This window comes from Electrona antarctica, assembly GCF_951216825.1.
Source record: "Electrona antarctica genome assembly, chromosome: 16".
NCBI classification, from domain to species: Eukaryota; Metazoa; Chordata; class Actinopteri; order Myctophiformes; family Myctophidae; genus Electrona; species Electrona antarctica.
In genome coordinates this window covers 10,133,006-10,153,863 of record NC_136797.1, presented here as the reverse complement: position 1 = coordinate 10,153,863, position 20,858 = coordinate 10,133,006, and the positions used below count along the sequence as shown (strand labels likewise).

At 42.6% G+C, this 20,858-nt stretch overlaps 1 protein-coding gene across 5 annotated transcripts; it reads right to left on the bottom strand.

Annotated features, from left to right (window-relative positions):
• Window positions 1-78: 78 nt before the first annotated feature.
• hexb (hexosaminidase B (beta polypeptide)) lies at window positions 79-20,058 on the bottom strand. Of its 5 annotated transcripts, none has more exons than XM_079523592.1 (14): window positions 19,693-20,056; window positions 18,303-18,442; window positions 15,578-15,643; window positions 14,539-14,585; window positions 13,164-13,274; window positions 12,682-12,783; window positions 11,844-11,976; window positions 11,014-11,194; window positions 10,347-10,433; window positions 8,254-8,326; window positions 7,754-7,928; window positions 2,805-2,895; window positions 1,942-2,046; window positions 79-531 (listed from the first exon to the last, which is right to left on the bottom strand). In XM_079523592.1, exons 1-14 carry the CDS (start codon window positions 20,004-20,006, stop codon window positions 468-470), a joined length of 1,689 nt encoding a protein of 562 aa, XP_079379718.1. In that variant the 5' UTR covers window positions 20,007-20,056; the 3' UTR covers window positions 79-467. The 5 variants fall into 5 exon arrangements, 4 of the variants coding, with proteins under 4 accessions (XP_079379718.1, XP_079379719.1, XP_079379717.1 ...); XM_079523593.1 differs by lacking the exon at window positions 7,754-7,928 and adding an exon at window positions 6,495-6,669; XM_079523591.1 differs by lacking the exon at window positions 7,754-7,928 and adding an exon at window positions 3,926-4,106.
• Window positions 20,059-20,858: the final 800 nt, after the last annotated feature.

Below are 20,858 nucleotides of genomic sequence, written 5' to 3'. Positions count from 1 at the left end.
GTACAAAAGTATTACGTGTAGTGCAGTTATCTTTATTGTTCTGCAGGACTGACTAGGAGACCAATCAATATGCTGTTGAGAGTTGAGGTTTACTATGGAATGATATGTAAATGATGAAGTATTCTGAATCTTACAGATGATACAGTATGTCTGTCCCTGTTATACACGGCACCAATTCATTAACAATGACATTTATGGTTTTTATCTCGTTTATTTTCGGTTTGACACCATAAGACAAAAATGTAATACCCAAACCATTTGAAAAGATTTACTTTGATTCATACAAAATGGAGTGACCGTGTAAAACGGCCACGCCCAATATTAACAGGTCCAGCACATGTATTTGATACATCAACAAGCTATTAAAACTCGTAGTTTCTCAGTGAAAAATCACAGCTTTGATTAATCCACATGGTTCCCTTTCACAGCTTGGCTGCTTGCGTTCAGGTCCAGCCTCGTAGGGCTCATCAGACACCCTTGTACTCATGGGGGCAGAAACTTGTGAACAGAGGCTCTGCTGGAATCCCACGCCTTCCAGAGAAAAAGAGAGAACGTTGTTAAGCATGATGGTCATATACTGTCGTATGAAGGAATAGAAACTAAGCATCACAGCACTGGATAGTGATCTCAGTTGAAGTAATTAGAAGTAAAACATTTAAGAATTTGTATGCCGACTTTGCATCAGAGGCGTCAGCTTCATTGTTCAGTGTCGTTATATAAAATGGTAAATGGTGCATTTATATAGCGCCTTTATCCAAGGCGCTTTACATAGATTGTGCATTATGCATTATTATTCACCCATTCAAACACACAGCGGAAGCCATGCAAGGTACCAACCAGCACATCGGGAGCATTTGGGGTTCAGTGTCTTGCCCAAGGACACTTCGACATGTAGCCAGGAGGAGCCGGGATTCGAACCGCCGACCCATGGATCATTGGACGACCTGCTCTACCTCTTGAGCCACAGGGGCCGAGTGCTGACGGCACTGAAACCAAGTCTGACACGCCAGGTTCAACATCGGTGAACCTTAGCCGGGTCCCAACCTGCCAACTGAACTAATAGGACTAACGTGTCATGTGTTGAACTCACTTGACAGTCATTTCGCTTCGCTCTTCTTTCAGTGAGCGAACAACTCCGCCGTAAGTCAAACCAACTACACACCAGAAAAGCGGCATTCGTGCCAGCAGCACTGCCTACAGCCCCGCAACGTAACATGGGGAAATGGACACATTCTGATCGGACGCGTCGGCTTGCGTTGCAGATATGTTGGCAACTTAATTGGAACATGCATCTCAAGTGTGCCGTGGCGCCACACAATGCATTATCTGACCTCACAACAAGACTTATCTACTATAATAATGATAAGGTTTCATATCGGCATTGAAGAGCACAGTTCAGTGAACTCTTAATCTTTGGCATGAACTCCTGCTGTATTGAGAAATGTTTTGTTTAGATTTATGGAGTCAAAGCATGTATTCAATAAGGCCTTAACGGGGATCACACATGGTTTTCCTCAAGTTTCTGGAAACACTGGAGGCTCCAGTGTTTGTCTTTAATTGATCTGGGAATTATGAAGTGAAAACATCACTCGGTGGCGTGCTATGAGCTTGTAGATCTGCTATTTTTGAAAAATCGTGAAAATATTTATTTCAGAAAACTGGAGGATTTTTTAAAAGATTTCGAGGTCAGGCCTAAATGGGTTAAGAGTGTACAACTGGCTATAAGAGTGTACAAATGGGAATCATTTGTACACAGTAGTACACTCGGGGTTAAATAACACTGAGGACTGTACCGTGTAGATTGGGGTCCCAGCGATAAAAGGTTGAGAAACAGTGGTTTATGATATGACCAATCAGGAGGATAATAAGAGTTCCTGCTAACGGACTAAAAAGAATTGTGAATCCTTTTTGTTGAGCGACTACTACTTTGAAGATACTTACTCGACCATGCGACAGCGGTGCTTGGCCAGTCGGCTGTAGGCGTCGTTTACGTCAGTCACTTCCTTGGCGCTCCACAGCCGCTCTGCCACGGCGCTAGCGCGGGGCCTGCCGCCACGGGCGAAAGGAAAACACATTCAGTCCAAAGGATTCAAGACGTTTCTGTAGGCTACCGCAGCGAGCAGTACAACAGGTCCAGCTCAAGTAGAGACCAATGATTACTAGGGTTGTCCCGATCCGAGCACGTGATCGGAAATCGGGGCCGATCGTGTTCTTTTCTAATGATCGGAATCGGATAAAAAAAAAAGTGATCGGGACATCCCTAGTATCAACCTTATATCCATATCATGATATTAGACTGGATATTGTCTGTGATTTTGGATATTGTACTATTGCGATATGGCATAAGTGTTCTATAAAAATATAAATATCGGATCGGGAAAAATCGGTATCTGCAGATACTCAAAATCAAATGATCGGAATCAGATCGGGAGCAAAAAAACCCTGATCGGGACATCCCTAATGATTACCCATGTTTAGACCCATATTTTGATCAATTAGAATAACCTAGAAGAGAAACCTTTAAGCAAAAATAAAAAAATATATAATAAACTTCGATATATGAAAATAACTTGAAGTAAAAAAAATTTAAAACATTTTTCAAAAATCGACAAGCTTGCACCCATTTTGAGCTGGTACATAATAGATTGTAGAAAGCTGAAGGCTTCAAAATAAGGACACATCGTCAACATTTTGCCTACCTACAGTACACTGATTGTTACGGTAAAAAAAGGTCAAATAATGGCCGATATATGGGCCAAACAGACACCTGATAATGAATTTTCTGATAATGGGCAGCACTATACCAGAGTCTGGGTGTGAGGTTGGTTGCGTCCACAAACTCTCCCCACATACACGCCTCTCCACCAATCACAAGCTTCTTCTGCTCATCAGTGCCTGTGTTGACGACGTCGAAAACAACAAGCGAGAGATCAGATAGGACGGCACAGTTTGTCAGGTGATATACAAACAAACCTGTATACTATACACACTACTATAAAGTATAAGGGTAGAATGGTAGTATCATAAAATGGTAGAATCATAAACGACAGTGAAATGAATTAGCCCCAAGTAAAATATTGTATGAATATGTATTCATTCAACAGGCATACACATATCTGCACAGAAGTGACTATAAAAGAACGCTAGAGTACTGTAAACGCACTCGAGACTGAATGTGACCCAGATACGACAGACCATAAAGAAACAGAATAAAACGACGGAGCCATAAAGCAAATGCAACAGTTCCAACACCCATATTTGAAAGGCGGGTAAACGGACAATAAAAACAACAATGTAGTACAATTAAACCTGATAAAATGACCAAAGCCAATGGATGTTGCATTAGTTTTGCAATTCACCCCCATCATGATGTGTGTATAACAACAGTGGTTTTCAACCAGTGGTCCGGGGACCACCAGTGGTTCCAGGTGGTCCCCAGCTACTGTAAATGGAGAGTTGGTAACAAAATGGACCCTTATTGTTGACCCATTTTGACCTGGGAACGATTCTGAAAATGTCTTCTACATCCTGACAGTTTTCTGAAAAAGCTATGTTTCTGTGTCAGTGGTTCTTCGATTTTTCAAAAATAGCAGACCTACAAGCTCGTAGCGTGCCACCGAGCTTGTAGATCTGCTATTTTTCAATAGCTAAAGCATAACATAATGCTAACACCAAAAGGGGTTCCCGCCCAAAATGGGTTAAACATCTTGCATGACTTGAAGTCTAAATTAGAGAATGTAAAATAATTGTTATTTTTGCCTGTTATATCTCCTATGGTACCAACATCAATACAGCATGGAATTGTGAGCAAAATCTTATCCGACGATAACAAAATATTCTTTAGTTTTGGGTCTTGAGAGGCCAAAGCTCATCAAATGGTCCGTGGCTCAAATGCTGAATAAATAATGGACGCATGCGCACACACCATGGAAATCCTGCGGGTCGGCCTTGTAAATGGCCTGCCAGTCTTGGCCATAGGCGATACGGTTGAGGTACCAGGGGGTGGAGAGCAGTGCCTGGTACCCTGACGATGTAACTCTCGTCATCTCGGCCTGGTATTGCTGCTGGTTTCCTTTCCACACGTGGATAAGTGTGTCTGCTTTCAGCTACACACAGCATAATAAATATACAGCACTTTTAGCAACCAGAAGTAAGCAAGTAGTTACAAGTGGTGGACAAAGTACGCAGCCCAAAGTCCTTATGTTGCATTTAGACCGGCGGGGTTACGGGATGCAACCCGCTTGGAAAACTGAACATTATAGTTTCCTTTTGACACATGACAGCCACACAGTCATCCTTCCTTGTTCCACCACCACACAGGCCCCTTTTCCACCAAAAGAACTTTGGTTCTAGAACTGGTTCCGTGCTAGATTCTACCAGAGGCCTTTTTTTTTGGTTCCAGTTCCGAAACACATTTCAGGGTTCCGATTCTGAACCAATTAATTTTCAGTGGAATCACACAACTGAACCAGTTCAACCCCAGTGGAAAGTAAGAATAAAGCGCAAAGACCAAACAAAACCCAAAAAACAAGCACTCAACCAAACAAGCCAACACCTCATCACAGCTGTGCAGTTATCAGATGTGATGTAAGCCTGCTGAATGAAGTGCTTATTTTCACCAATTCCCCTTTTTGGATGGCACCACAAAATCTTATCCAACGATAACAAAATATTCTTTGGTTTTGGGTCTTGAGAGGCCAAAGCTCATCAAAAGGTCCGTGGCTCAAATGCCGAAAAAATAAATGGGCCTTGATATGAAAAGGGTTGAAAACCACTGGTATAGAAAAATAATCCTGCTGGACACACCACGCACGCGCACACACCATGGAAGTCTTGCGGGTCGGCCTTGTAAATGGCCTGCCAGTCTTGGCCATAGGCGACACGGCTGAGGTACCAGGGGGTGGAGAGCAGTGCCTGGTACCCTGACGATGTAACTCTCGTCATCTCAGCCTGGTATTGCTGCTGGTTTCCCATCCACACGTGGATAACTGTGTCTGCTTTCAGCTACACACAGCATAATAAATAATATATACATCACTTTTAGGTGTAGTAGTAGTTGCAAGTGGTGGACAAAGTACGCAGCCACCTTACTGTACATGTGTATGTTGCCTCTGTCAGATTTTGTCCTCGAGTTAAAGTGCTGGAGGAGTACTTGCTTAAGTATTCAATAGTACAAAGTGCATTGTCTTTTAAATAGCAATGCATTGTTGTTCTGAAATTTAGAATTGTAAAAAAGGAAATGTTCCTCCTGATGGCCCTCCTGATTGCTGGAAAGAATCAGCCTCCAGCTGTGTTTGTTATGTTGCATTTAGACCGGCGGGGGTTACGGGATGCAACCCGCTTGGAAAAACTGAACTTTGGTTCTGGAACCGTTTCCGTGCTGGATTCTTGGAACCTTGGTGCTTTCACAGAACCTCCAGACTTTTTTTTTGTTCCAGTTCCGAAACACATTTTAGGGTTCTGAACCAATTAATGTCCAGTGGAAACACTCTGAACTGGTTCAATATTAGGCTGTGAGAGAAAATAACTGAAGCGGTTCAACCCTGGTGGAAACGGGGCCTGTACAGTCTCAAACGCTGTTCATTTTAGCCAACTTTTAGCACATTAGTGTTATGCATGGTAAGGAAACATTAAGACAAACAGGGTTATTTACAGATGGAGCTAAGCATCATATAAAAGAATAAAGCGCAAAGACCAAAACAAAACCAAAAAAGCAAGCACTGTCTCAACCAAACAGCCTACAATACACAACACCTCCTCACAGCTGTGCAGTTATCAGATGTAAGCCTGCTGAATGAAGTGCTTATTTTCTCCAATTCCCCTTTTTGTCCTAAACTGTAAAAACACCATAACCCAAATATGCTCTTGTATCACTACTAGACTGGTTTTAATCACATTATTAACCCTGGCATCGCTATTCAGAGGCATGTCATTATAAATCATTTCCCCCCCTCATTTTTCGCCATTAATTCATTCAAATAATATTTTGGCCATTCGTCATACGATAAAGCATGCAGGGCTTAAGCTAAGGCCATTACAAGTCACAATCAGTCTGAGTGACCGTGTCTTTTCAAAATGGCATCAACTTCAGCGGGTCCCAAACATTTTGTCCATGCACCCCCTGTTACCTCCTGACCTAGCTGACGCACCCGCAACGCTCAGTCTCCTTGTATTTGGCCGAAAATAATATATATTTTTTAATATGATTATGGCAAATAATCACAGAATGTCACTGAACTGAGTGACATGCAGCTGCAGTATACTCCCACAGCAGCTCTATACATCTCCTTACAACAGCGTTTTAACGGATTTTGCAGTTTGTGTTAAATAACACCATAAAACCGCCATTACCCTTTTCATGTCACACACCCCCTAGAGGGCGTCCGCGCACCACAAGGGGTGCACGCACCAGTTTGGGAACCCCTGACTTAGAGTAAGCCCTTTCTTTGTCGTATGAGGAACAGTGAGTGAAACCCCTCCTCATGCAGACTGACCGTTGAAGTTCAGTGGCTCAACCTTGTAGTACCTCTGCCAGTCCTGTCCGTAGCTAATGTAATCTAGGTACCAGGGAGCGGACAGGATGGTGGTGTAGCCCGCAGCCGTCACTTTGGACAGCTCCTCCGCTAGACTGTTGCCCAGCCACACATGCACTACAGTGTCTGGCTTCAGCTGCAAGTCAGTAACACAGTCCATAACCAAGGTGTTAATAGTTTACATTTGATTTTTTTTTACATTTATATTTCCATTTTGACTTTTTTAGGTTTTCTGAGCTCATCAAATTGCACCCAAAAAAACTGAACTTTTAACATTCAGTAGATTTTCTGTGGTTCAAACAAGTGCTCTGATTTTCCGCAGTTGTTACAAGGAATTACAACGTCATCACTCTCTTTATCTCATTAACTGTGACCCTAATTAAACCTCCACACTATCTCCTGGTCGTTTGAATTGAACCAACTTGCAGGTGTGGTGAGTCTATAAAGGCCAGACCGCACCAATGCAACTAGTCGCATGAACTACTTGCAACAAAAGCGTTTTAAGGACAGTCCACATGTTGCGATGGTGTGGACTGGCCTTTAACAGGGCCAGTTGCGATGGTGTGGACTGGCCTTTAACAGGGCCAGTTGCGATGGTGTGGACTGGCCTTTAACAGGGCCAGTTGCGATGGTGTGGACTGGCCTTTAACAGGGCCAGGGATAGAAAAGGGATGACACATCTGAGCTCAGCCAGTAAGTTTCATTTTGGGACATGGGGGATTTTCTTATGATGTTTTTTCCCCCAAGACATCAACACAACACACTACAGTCATCCTTCCTGTTTCTGCACACATTCTCACAGCTGTTAGGGAAACATTTAGCCAATCAGGGTTATGCATGTTAAGGAAACATTTAGCCAATCAGGGCTATGCATGTTAAGGAAACATTTAGCCAATCAGGGTTATGCATGTTAAGGAAACATTTAGCCAATCAGGGTTATGTAAGCCAAGCATCATGCAAAAAAAGAAAAGAAAAGAAAAGAAAGTGGAAATACCAAAACAGCCTACAGTAACTAACTACTCTATATCATTTGTATTCATGTCTGGTGCTGTCTGACTACAACACCTTGTCACAACTGTGCAGTTATCAGATGTAAGCCTGCTGAATATTATATATATAATATATTCCAAGTTCCCTTTTGGTCGAAATGGTCGCCGTAAAGACATTGGCATTCTGAAAAGACCCACACACAGACAGACACACTCCTCATGTAGACTAACCGTTGAACTTCAGTGGCTCAACCTTGTAGTACTTCTGCCAGTCCTGTCCGTAGCTAATGTAATCTAGGTACCAGGGGGAGGACAGGATGGTGGTGTAGCCCGCAGCCGTCACCCTTTTCATTTCGTCCGCGATATTGTTGGACATCCACACATGCACTACAGTGTCTGGCTTCAGCTGCAACAGTCAGTCACACATCAGTCCATACTTCTGTTCTGTACTCAGCTTATAGACAGACAGCCCCCAAGAATATTTAGCGTTTACGGTTAGCAAGGCATGACAAGCAGCAAAGAGAATTCAGTTCCCACCACAAAACTGACAAAAAAAGAAAATATAAATGCAAGTAGCTACATTTTTAGGAAGCAACGTTGCTTAGCATGACTTATGATTTTGACAGGGCATTTAGCACGACTTATGATTTTGACAGGGCATTTAGCATGACTTATGATTTTGACAGGGCAGTGTTCCACGAAGACACGTCATTGATTTCAGTTAACGTTACCTTAACTCCGTTGTCAAATACCTCCTGCCAGATGATGTAGCCTTTCTTGGTTGTCGTCACAATATCCAAGAGTCTTATTAGGTCATAAGAGAGAAAAACATCCATCAGATTTTATTCAATTATTATTTTTTTCAGTCAGGTTTAGGATTTTAACCACATGAACCATAGTGTCCCTATTCTCAGGTGAAAATATCTGATCAGAAGCTCACAATGCGTTGCAAAGTGACACGCTGTGAGCTTGTAGATATGTTCTCTATTCTCTAGGGGTTCTCAACTGATTGTGGACGAGGGACCGCCACCCTGACCTAGAATCAACTTGGGGACCACTGTTGTGTTGAGTGGGGACCGCCACCCTGACCTAGAATCAACTTGGGGACCACTGTTGTGTTGAGTGGGGACCGCCACCCTGACCTAGAATCAACTTGGGGACCACTGTTGTGTTGAGTGGGGACTGGGGACCGCCACCCTGACCTAGAATCAACCTGGGGACCACTGTTGTGTTGAGTGGGGACCGCCACCCTGACCTAGAATCAACCTGGGGACCACTGTTGTGTTGAGTGGGGACCGCCACCCTGACCTAGAATCAACTTGGGGACCACTGTTGTGTTGAGTGGGGACCGCCACCCTGACCTAGAATCAACTTGGGGACCACTGTTGTGTTGAGTGGGGACTGGGGACCGCCACCCTGACCTAGAATCAACCTGGGGACCACTGTTGTGTTGAGTGGGGACCGCCACCCTGACCTAGAATCAACCTGGGGACCACTGTTGTGTTGAGTGGGGACCGCCACCCTGACCTAGAATCAACCTGGGGACCACTGTTGTGTTGAGTGGGGACCGCCACCCTGACCTATAGAATCAACCTGGGGACCACTGTTGTGTTGAGTGGGGACCGCCACCCCGACCTAGAATCAACCTGGGGACCACTGTTGTGTTGAGTGGGGACCGCCACCCTGACCTAGAATCAACCTGGGGACCACTGTTGTGTTGAGTGGGGACCGCCACCCTGACCTATAGAATCAACCTGGGGACCACTGTTGTGTTGAGTGGGGACCGCCACCCTGACCTAGAATCAACCTGGGGACCACTGTTGTGTTGAGTGGGGACCGCCACCCTGACCTATAGAATCAACCTGGGGACCACTGCTGTGTTGAGTGGGGACCGCCACCCCGACCTAGAATCAACCTGGGGACCACTGCTGTGTTGAGTGGGGACCGCCACCCCGACCTAGAATCAACCTGGGGACCACTGTTGTGTTGAGTGGGGACCGCCACCCCGACCTAGAATCAACCTGGGGACCACTGTTGTGTTGAGTGGGGACCACCACCCTGACCTAGAATCAACCTGGGGACCACTGTTGTGTTGAGTGGGGACCACCACCCTGACCTAGAATCAACCTGGGGACCACTGTTGTGTTGAGTGGGGACCACCACCCTGACCTAGAATCAACCTGGGGACCACTGCTGTGTTGAGTGGGGATATGGGCTAAGACTTCTGTAATACTTGCTATGCATCCCATGTGTATACATTCATAGCACTGTTTCTCAACCAATGGTCCATTGACTACTAATAATTTCCTAATAATGACTCAACCAGACAATCCGGTGCACTTCCCCCTCTTGAGATTCTAACTCCCTGTTTCTGTTGAATTTCTTGACCTCTGACTTGTCAGTAAATGACTACTTGGGGACCCAACGCAGCTCCTCCAAGGAAAACAAACAAATTAACGGAGCTGAACGTGAATTCTGCAAACTGTTAATAAATTCTTCAATCAATCAATCAATCAATCAATTGACGGTCATCGTAGGTCATTCAGTTCACTGTTTCTCAACAAATCCTACATTAATTTGGTAACCGACATGCAATACTTCCACGGACCACCAGTGGTGCTCCAGCCCCCACCTTTTAGTTTTTCTATGCATTGAGGCGCTGCCGATCGACCGACAGCTTTGATATGCGGTAAGCCAACATTAATATGTTTATCATTAAATAGAACGCTAAATAACACGGAAAACACGTATTAGGCGCTCCTGGACTTCCTTAAAAAGTAGTTACCAAAGCTGTGACCTTGTGGTGTGTCAAACAGTAACTCACCTTTGGATGTAGAAGGATTCCAACTTGCTGTAGTCCCGTCCCAAGCCGTGCTGATCCATGAACTTTGTAATATCTGGGTTGGACTTCCTGCAAGGGGGTTTATAGTTCAAACGTAAAATATCATTTAGAACATTATGCTCTTCTTATGGTTCACTAAAGTCATACTCTGCATAACATTCATTATAGTAGTCTTTTCGGTGTGCTGTGTTCTGTTAGAACTACGATTCCCAGCATTCAGTTCAAAACAAAACCACTGAACCAAGGACATCTTGGAAAGCAGCATTGTCGGAATCAGTACTTTAAAATACATACATAATATATCATTTGTGGTACATTTGCGGTGCCCGTGTCATTTTGGCTTGAATAGAAAAGGTTTTAGAGAAATTGTCAACAAAGCACAGTTAAGGTCCCTGCACACGGAGTGCGTTTTTTGGATTTTTAGCAGCGTTTCTCCATCGGTTTTCCGAAAAACACGTCCAGTGTGCAACCACCTTTAATGTGTGAAAGACTATACCAGTGAAAGATTATATAAAAATAACTATTAAAAACGTTACACGCTATCGAACTTGCAAGTATTATGTCCATTGGCAGAAACATGAAAGTCGTGCTTCCCAGCACATGGAGTGCAATAGTGTGGGTTTTGGTGACGTGAAACGAATCATCTCACCAGCAGCTGAAGTCCACCTCGTCTCCCCCCAGGTGAACGTAGGCGTCGGAGAACACGGAGCTGATTTCCTTGAAGAACTGGCTCATGAATTCATACGTGGAGTTCAGGATGGGGTTGACGGGTCCGAAGGTCCCAGAGGGACTTTCTCCAGAGTAGCAGGGCGTGAGCAGGTCTTTCTGGCCTGCGATGGAGATGTTAAGGTGATACAAGGTATTCACTCCAAGGCTTTCATTTAGACCTGAGGCTGATTCTAAAAAAGATCCTGACAGTTTTCTGAAAACCCTGTTTCGATGTCAGTGGTGCTCAACGTATTTCATGTCAAGGAGCCCCAGAATTATCTGTATTTGGCCGCCGACCCCCATCTGAAAATATGTTGGCCCCCCCCCCCCCCCCCCCCAGAAGCAATGATACGAGTTAAAAACGCTCGCTGTGAAAGAATATAATATTCAAATTTTTGCACCACATTTTCACAATTCAAAAAAAATAGCAGATCTACAAGCTCATAGAGTTTGTAGATCTGCTATTTTTCAATAGCTTAAGTATAACATAGTGCTTAAAACACCAAAAGGGGTTCCCGCCAAGAATGGGTTAACAACATACCTGCATACGGCAAGACAGTGACTCTTTTTAATTTCAAGGTGCCCCAGATTGATATGTATATATGATCAAAGTCATGGTAAAAAATGGACGGAAATCCCGGGACGCTCAAAATATGAACGTGAACTATGCCTAACCTTAACCTCAGTAAAACAAATATACAATAAAAACAAAATATTAAAAAAAAGGAAATGCAAAAAAGAAGAAAAAAAAAGAGTAGCCAGTGAACTCACCTTTGCCCCATGACTGAGTATGTCCCGGAGTGTCAAATTCAGGGATCACGCGGATCCCTCGCAGACGAGCAAACTCAATGATCATCTTCACGTCCGCAGGGGTGTACACGTGTGTGTACGGGTGATAGGCTCCCTGTTGACAAACACCTTCGTGAAAATGCTACATAGTTTGTGCAAAATAACAACGTTCTTGAGAGAATCCCCCCCCCCCCCCCCCCCCATAACATAGAAGAACATTGAGGTTGTAGTCATCTACAACCCGATGTTCTATACAAGTTGTAGAACTACCTGATAAAACATTCAGTGCAGTGTTTTGACCGAAGTACATCTTGTGTTCACCAATATCGGCGTAATGCGAGGCACCAGTAGGACAAAAATAAATAAATAGGCGGAAAGAGAAAGCACAAGGCTTTTTTTAAAAACCCATTTGACCTGAGATCAGATTCTAAAAATGTCTTCTACAGTTTTCTGAAAAAGCTATGTTTCTATGTCAGTGGTTCTTTGATTTTTCAAAAATAGCAGACCTACAAGCTCATAGAGTGGCGCGCTATGAGCTTGTAGATCTGCTATTTTTCAATAGCTAAAGCATAACATAATGCTAACACCAAAACGGGTTCCCGCCCAAAATGGGTTAATTATATGAGTATATACTGTGAATTTGAGATCTGTTTCACCATACAAAGAGTGCATGAAATCACTGAAGGAACAGAAAAGGATGATGAATATTATTATTTATACCTACTATTTATACCTACAATAGTTTTGCAAGCCGGAACATTAAAGCTGCCATTCCATAGTTAGCCAGACGCTGAATGCGTTTGTAAGCAATCCCACTGACCTGCTGGCTGAGCTGGGGAAACGTACGGCTCAGGTAGGGGAAGGAGGGGTCGTCCACTATGTGCCAATGGAATACATTGAATTTGTTCATCGCCATTGCTTCCTGGGTGGAGGATTGAAGAAGACGTTAGAAGGAAACAGCTACTTTCACTCCCAATGAAAATATGAAATTGACCACTAAATCACAGTCTACTTGCCAGAATGTGAACCCAGGCATTTTGAGTACACCAACGTTTTAGGTTTTTATGCTAGAAATGTTGAGTATGGGTCCCCAGCATGTAGAAACTGACAGATGCTAACTTGCATTATGTTGAGCATTTTTCATAATTAGCTGTAATTACAATAATCACTTATATGGACAATATTTCAGCAATTGTACCAGGCCTAATAGGAGATTTCCTTGCTAATCAGTCTTAAAAGCACCAAATTTAAGGCCCGGGGACTATTGAAGTCTCTGGCAGAAGAATAAACAGAAGAACGTACCAGGTTAGCCAGGATGACTTTAATGGACAGGAAGTGGCGAGAGGTGTCCAACAGAACGCCCCTGTGTGCAAACCTGGGAGAGTCACTGACCATCGTCTGGTTGACGCTTTTCTGAAAGCAGAGACAAGTCCATCAGGCTCACACCATGGTCAGCAACACAGAGACAAGTCCATCAGGCTCACACCATGGTCAGCAACACAGAGACAAGTCCATCAGGCTCACACCATGGTCAGCAACACAGAGACAAGTCCATCAGGCTCACACCATGGTCAGCAACACAGAGACAAGTCCATCAGGCTCACACCATGGTCAGCAACACAGAGACAAGTCCATCAGGCTCACACCATGGTCAGCAACACAGAGACAAGTCCATCAGGCTCACACCATGGCAACACAAACTGGACATGATACTCGACTTGAATGCATGCAGTTCTCTCCACTATTCATTTGTATTAAATCATCAAACCTGCGTCATCATAAACAACATAAATACATTATCATGTATTTTATGATATACTGTAATAACTATATTAGATGTACTATCTAGGGATGTCCCGATCACGTTTTCTTGCTCCCGATCCGATTCCGATCGTTTGATTTTGAGCATCTGCCGATACAGATTTTTCCCCGATCCAATATTTATATTTTATAGAACACGTTTATGCCACATCACAATAGTAGTCTACAATATCCCAAATCACAGACAATTTCCAGTCTAATGGATTATAATATTGATACTAGGGATCAGGTTTTTGGCTCCCGATCCGATTCTGATCATTTGAAAATGACGTGATCGGCTCCCGATCCGATCGGGACAACCCTAGTACTATCCTGTATATCAGATATAGGATACTACTTGGTTAAATTAATAATTCATTAATTAATTTAGATAAATGTATTTATTTATGTGTAAGGCTTTACATGGACTTGTGCCGGGAATCTGTAAAACAAAAACCAACACCACTAGAGGACAATGTGAGGAATGAGTCATATAATACTGTGTGGACAGACACACCATGTGCTGCCTGTCAGCAACGTGAAGTAAACATTGGAATGTCCTACTGTCCCACTAGCAATAAGGAAGTGTCCTACTTTTACGGCCCATCTGAAACAATGACTTCAAGGCAAACCAGAACTTTGGATTATAACCTCGTCTGTTATACAATGTATGATAATCTTGTTTTGTTTCTTGTTTTCTCTACTACTTCTGCATTTGTGTATTTGTACATTGTCATTTGTGATATTTCCATTTTTGTTACCTACTGTAGGGAGGGACTGCCATTCTTTAACTCATGTCGGCATGTTTACGTCTTATATTTTTTAATATGTCCCTATCAAATAAACAAATAAAGTAAATTGTGTTTGATTCACTTACAGCGCCATACTCGTCGTCATACACCAACTGACTGAAAGTCTCAAGGCCTGAGAGAAAGTACATAAGAAACAAAGCAAGTCAGTAGGAACATACTGTAGGAAGACCCTTTTAACGTTTTCATCACACAAACACAATTCAGTGGTTCTCAAACTTTTTTAATTTCAAGGACCCCCAGCTTGGTATGCATTAGGCCATGGATCCACATGACTCTGAGAGTGCAAAAAATGGAACCAAATGGACCTGTCCGGGGCCATTTGGCTTCAATTGTACACCCCTAAGAGACACCTATAGGGTCCATATGGTTCCTAACTATCAGTCATTTAGCTGCATGGGGACCCCCTGAATTACCTCTCACCCCGGACCCCACCTTGAGAAATGAGCCTCGCGCCTGTCACAGACATGCGCAGAGCAAGTTCAGTCAGGAAACCTCAGTGCAGTTGCTGCCGGCCGTTAATTGGGCCGCCTCAGCATCACACTCTCATTCTCATGATTCACTCAGCCAATCACACACTCACTCCATCTTCATACCGGCTATTTAAACTGGAAGGTTTGCACTCCTCCTCCCGCTTGCTTGCTTGCTGCTGCGCTGCTGTATGCTAAACTTTACTGCTCACCCTCCTGCACCCCAGTTACCACCTGTCGTTTTGGATCTACTGTTTAGGTACGGGGGATTCGGAGTCTCTATAGTTGGGACTGATGCGCTTGATCCGAGTACCTAAAAAGCAGATCCAATTCAATATGTTCCATCCATTCTTGAGTTGTCCTGACTGAACCGCGGTATTACATAATGTGTGCAACTGCAAACAGATTAAATGTTAGATATACTCATAGGATAACAGTGTTGCTTTGCTTGTGTGAACTCAGTGTGTGACACCAAGAAAGTCATTACAGGTCACATTTTGTTTGTTTATCCTTTAGCTTTTGAAGCCACAGGTTGCCATGCAAAACAAAGGTCATCCATGGTGGTGCTGATCACATGAGGGCATTGATATATGGATGTTATTTGAGGTGATAAGTCGATAATAACAGATAACTGTACCTCTGAGCGCGCCCCACACCGTTGGGGCCTTCAGTACAGCGTACGGTTGGCCCACTGAGAGCTCATCTGGACAAAGACAAAGGCAGAGACAATTTACAAATTAGGCATTTAGCGGACGCTCTTAATCTAGAGAGATTTACAGTAAGCAAGGAAGACACAAGGTAATACATAAAATGCTTAATCTAGGATCATTAGGTAAAGCAAGGACCTATCATCAGTCTAAAGGTTAGACTGATGATAGGTTCTTGCTTTACCTATTGTAGGAGCCCATCTACAATAGGCCATGGTAAATGGTAAATGGTAAATGGTAAATGGTGCATTTATATAGCGCCTTTATCCAAGGCGCTTTACATAGATTGTGCATTACATTCACCCATTCACACACACATTCATACACCGATTGCGGCGGAAGCCATGCAAGGTACCAACCAGCACATCGGGAGCAATTTGGGGTTCAGTGTCTTGCCCAAGGACACTTCGACATGTAGCCAGGAGGAGCCGGGATTCGAACCGCCGACCCATGGATCATTGGACGACCTGCTCTACCTCTTGAGCCACAGTCGCCATCACATCATGTATGTGCCATCATGCCATGTCTAACATCCCTGTTGGTGTGCTTTGTCACCCTCTACAGACATGGAAGAGAGGACATAAGAACCTGGCCATCAGAGGGCCAGGTGTAGTTGATTGGAGGTTCACAGCTTTTTACGTCTGGTTTTTGTTGCTCCTATACCTCCTTCTATTCTAAGTTACAGACAGTTTCTATGCTAAAAGTATTTTTATTTTGTTTTCAACTCGGATGGAATAAACCCTTTTGAGTTCAACTTTTCGTCTGGACATTCCTCATTTCCCTTTTTTGGTCATGTTTTCTGCACAAAGCCAGTCAGTGGAAAAAGGTACTCTCAATCAACCACCACAAGGACAAAAGGTCTCTACACCTATGATTGTAAATTGTATGATTTACCTATGATATATAAACAGTAGAATATCAACAAACAAAAATCAATAATCTGTGTAGATTGAAACTATACATAAGGATGTCACTTGCCAGGTCTACAAATGACATGGCATCTGTCTACATAACATGCCATCTAAATTACATTTTAGCCTTTGCATAAGCCTGCAACTAAGGTCGTCAAGACTAGGGCAAGTGCTACGGGCTAAGGTGGAGTCTGAAGAGGTGAGTCTTCAGATTACACAGACACAAGCGTCCTTTATGGCTTGGCTAAAACAATGCATGCTGTGCTACCTAAAGATAATTATTATTAAATAACCATGCAACCTAATAGTGCCCAGTCATGAGTGTTAAGACCTCTGGCATGGTTATATACCACATAGTATTAACCTGGTTAAACCAGGTTAAACCAGTTACTAGTAGACTAGTGAATAGTGATCCCCTCATCCATGACTCTATTGACTGCAGAATGTTGCCCCACAGGATAAACTGCATATCGTATCTCTATACTCTCAATAGAGGGTATGCGCGTGACATCATCATCAAACCAGGAAGTTATGCAGGAACGCCTACTGAGTGGCAAAAAACTACTTTCTGGCCTTGACAGCCCATACATCCACACAGAAAAGTCATATCTGATTGCATTAAACGATGTTAAACTCACTTTGCCTGTTGCTTTGCCACTCGATTTGCCACTCGATGTGCCATTCACTTTAAGCATGCGCATACTCTCTATGGACAGTATTTTAGTGAGTGGATGTGCATGTGACCTGAGGCTGATTCTACAAATGCCTTCTAAATCTAGTTCTCACACTTGTTCCCACAAGATTTTTCAGAAATGTTCAAAAATAGCAGATGTACAAGCTTGCAGCGCGGCATGAAGTGACGCACTGTGAGCTTGTATATCTGCAATTTTTAATAGCAGAATATTTTTTTGTGTAGAAGTTACACAATGACCCCGCAGATATTATGCATCTAAATCTAGATCTAAACCTCAGTAGCTCCATTTGAAAATAATGTATCACTCTAGCAGAGTGATATTATTAGAAGGGTGAAATAAGACAAATTGGATTTTAACAGAATGTTAGCCAAGGAATAATTTAATCATTGTTATTAATCAGATTAACTCTATACCGTTTTACTTCCAGATTAGTCATGAAATAAACCTTGCTAGTTTTTGTGTGTTTTTGAGGGGAGCTAGCGCCTCCAATGCATGGCTTTTGAAGATTATGTCATGTCTTGTCCAAGTCTATGGACTATATAATGTTTGTTTAGAGCACTTATGACGTAAATCTTTTGCCAGCCAAGTCAAGGGACTTTAATGTTTGATTCAGGGCAGTAATTGGCATCATAAGGCAGATATAAATACAGTGGGCACCCCTCACCCCTCACGATTGTGTTTTTCAGCTCAGCTTTGTGCGTTTGTACCACGGAAATGATTTGGCTGAGCACGGAATGTGATGTATGATGATAAGAGCGCCCCTCACTTCACACAAGTGTGATTTTTAGTATATCTGGCTAAATAGACCCCTCCACAAAAAGGCCTTGTTGTCCTGACCCCTTATCCATCATTTATACATTATGGATAATTAGTGTGACTTAACTGTTATTCGTCTATAGTAGGCCTACTCTGATGAAATCTGCCATTGCATACTTTTGCAATGTCAATATTGCACATGTGTAGTTGTGTACATGGCGGTGTTGCTGAAATAACATACTGGGCAGCCCTGACAGAACATCAATGGGGAAGTGGTGGTTAAACAGACTCACATGACTCATCAGAGGTGACACTGGGGTAACCGTCACATTCAGAATCAGGCGATGTGATCACCACCTGTAATTCAGGTATGTCAGATGACCTGGGCTCATGTCTCCTCCCTCGTATGTTGGCAAACACGTATCCATAGTACCTGTACAGCAGAAGAACCAGGAAAAAAATCAAGGTTTATTTGTCACTACCGCTGATGATCTCTTATATGGTAATGGTAAATGGTAGCCTGGCTTCTTGGCCAGACTCGTATCACACTGCAGATTCGCGTCTGGCTAGGTAAATGGTGCATTTATATAGCGTCTTTATCCAAGGTGCTTTACATAGAATGTGCATTCACAGACACTTTCGTACACCGGGAGCAATCACTGTCTTGCTCAAGGACATATAGTATAGTATAGTATAGTATAGTATAGTGCCTTGTGAAAGGTTTCACTGGCGGTGGTGACATCAGCATAAAACATAAATAAAATCTATAAATCTATAAATGTAACACTATATATATATATGTATTATGTATATAATGGTGTGTATATATATGCATACTCCTTATTTATACTTCATTGCTTATTTTTCTATTTATTTTTCTATTTAGGATATACTACTGTACATACTGTACATTCTGTACATTCATCAACAAGTGTATTTATTCCCATTACTGCATTACTGTATTGAACTCTGGCTAGACGCCACTATTAATTTCATTGTCAAAGTATTTGTATACTATGTGCAGTGACAATAAATTGAATCTAATCTAATCTAATCTAATCTAATCTAATCTAAATGTGCAAATAAACCGGCATAATTAAGTAGGCAACTGGCCACAGATATAGCAGTAGTAACATCAAGATAAAACCTACATAACCTAATTATAAATTTATAGTCAAACATGTATCCATATATAGTACCAGATGAAACCTGATTCTCAGCACATATAGTAGTAAATTAGTGTACATATAATAATTATATAGAGAAATGTAGCATTTTACTTTACAACAGAATGCATGTTAGCTATGAAATGGCTCATATATTATCATACATACAACTTACATGTTAGGCATTTAGCAAAAGCTCTTACCCAGAGCGACTTACAATAATAAGCAAGTTAATCACCATGGCTAGGTAATCACTGGTCTGGACTATATATAATCACATACATCAACAAATACAGAGAGAGTATAGTGCCTAATTAGTACTAGCCCCAAGCGTAGGGACAGATGGAACATATTGGGGCTAAGTTAGTACATTACATATATGGAATAGCAATGTATGTAATAACAGCCAGTCTAATAGCCCCAGTATGTTCCCTCGGCACTACAGAGGGCACATATGGGGCTATATACCATTCTAAGAGCTAATACAAATGCATGACATTGTAATAACAGCGTCTACCTTCTATAGGCGTTTTGCAGGAGGCTGCAGCTCGCTCCAACGGACGACTCTTTGGCGTCGACGATAGAGAAGCCGGTGCTGCTCAACCTGAATGGAACCTTGGACATCTGCACCTTCAGGGGCAGCGGCCACAGAGAGCCGTACTCTGAGTCCCCTCTGACGGTCACCGTCTCCTCCTCCTCGGCGGGCTCTGTGTACATTCCTTCACTGTACAGATCATCATCATAGAGGTCGTTGTACCTCAAGCCCTGGCAAAGAAGAGCCACCTGCAACAATATGAAAGTCTTCTTCCACGCCACAGCCATCATCATCATGCCCTGCTCGCTCACTGTACTTTCGCTACTACACACAGAGCGGGGACTCGGGGAGTGCAGGAAGTGAATGTGATTTTAAAGTTTATGACAACAACACATCATGTGATCTATGAGAAACAAGCCAGAAGAAGGAGGGGCCTGGGGGCGGGACCAGAACCCAATGTCTAAAGGCTCTGCATTGAAGAAGTAGACAAACTATAATATAATATAAACTCTGGATGTATAACTTTTTCTGACAGAAAACGTACCATTTTTTAGCCCCTCCTATATATTCAGCTATTAGTGTAGATTTTTGTCCTACACAAACATTAAATTCCCATTGACAATGAATGGAGAATTTACGTCATATGTGGATTAGCAAATCGGCTATTTTTGTCCTACTAAAAGATTCAATTCCCAATGACAATGAATGGAGAATTTACGTCACATGTGAACGAGCAAATCGGCTATTTTTGTCCTACACAAACATTAAATTCCCATTGACAATGAATGGAGAATTTACGTCATTGTGGACGGGCAAATCGGCTATTTTTGTCCTACACAAAGATTCCCATTGATAATGAATTGAGAATTTACGTCATGAGAAAATCTGTATTTTTGCCCTACACAAAGATTAAATTCCCATTGACAATGAATGGAGAATTTACGTCATATTTGTCTGAGCACATCGATGTGTTGTGAATGTTACGTCATGTTGTACGCCCCTAAAACATAGTTTCATAAGATTTCTTCCCTCAAAGTGTCAATGTAACACAGCTAAAGCCTAAAACTGTTGTTGTTTTTTTGTTGTTTTTTAACGGATCCTCTACATTCGTTTTTTTTTTTTTATTCTCACAGCGAAGTGAGAAAACA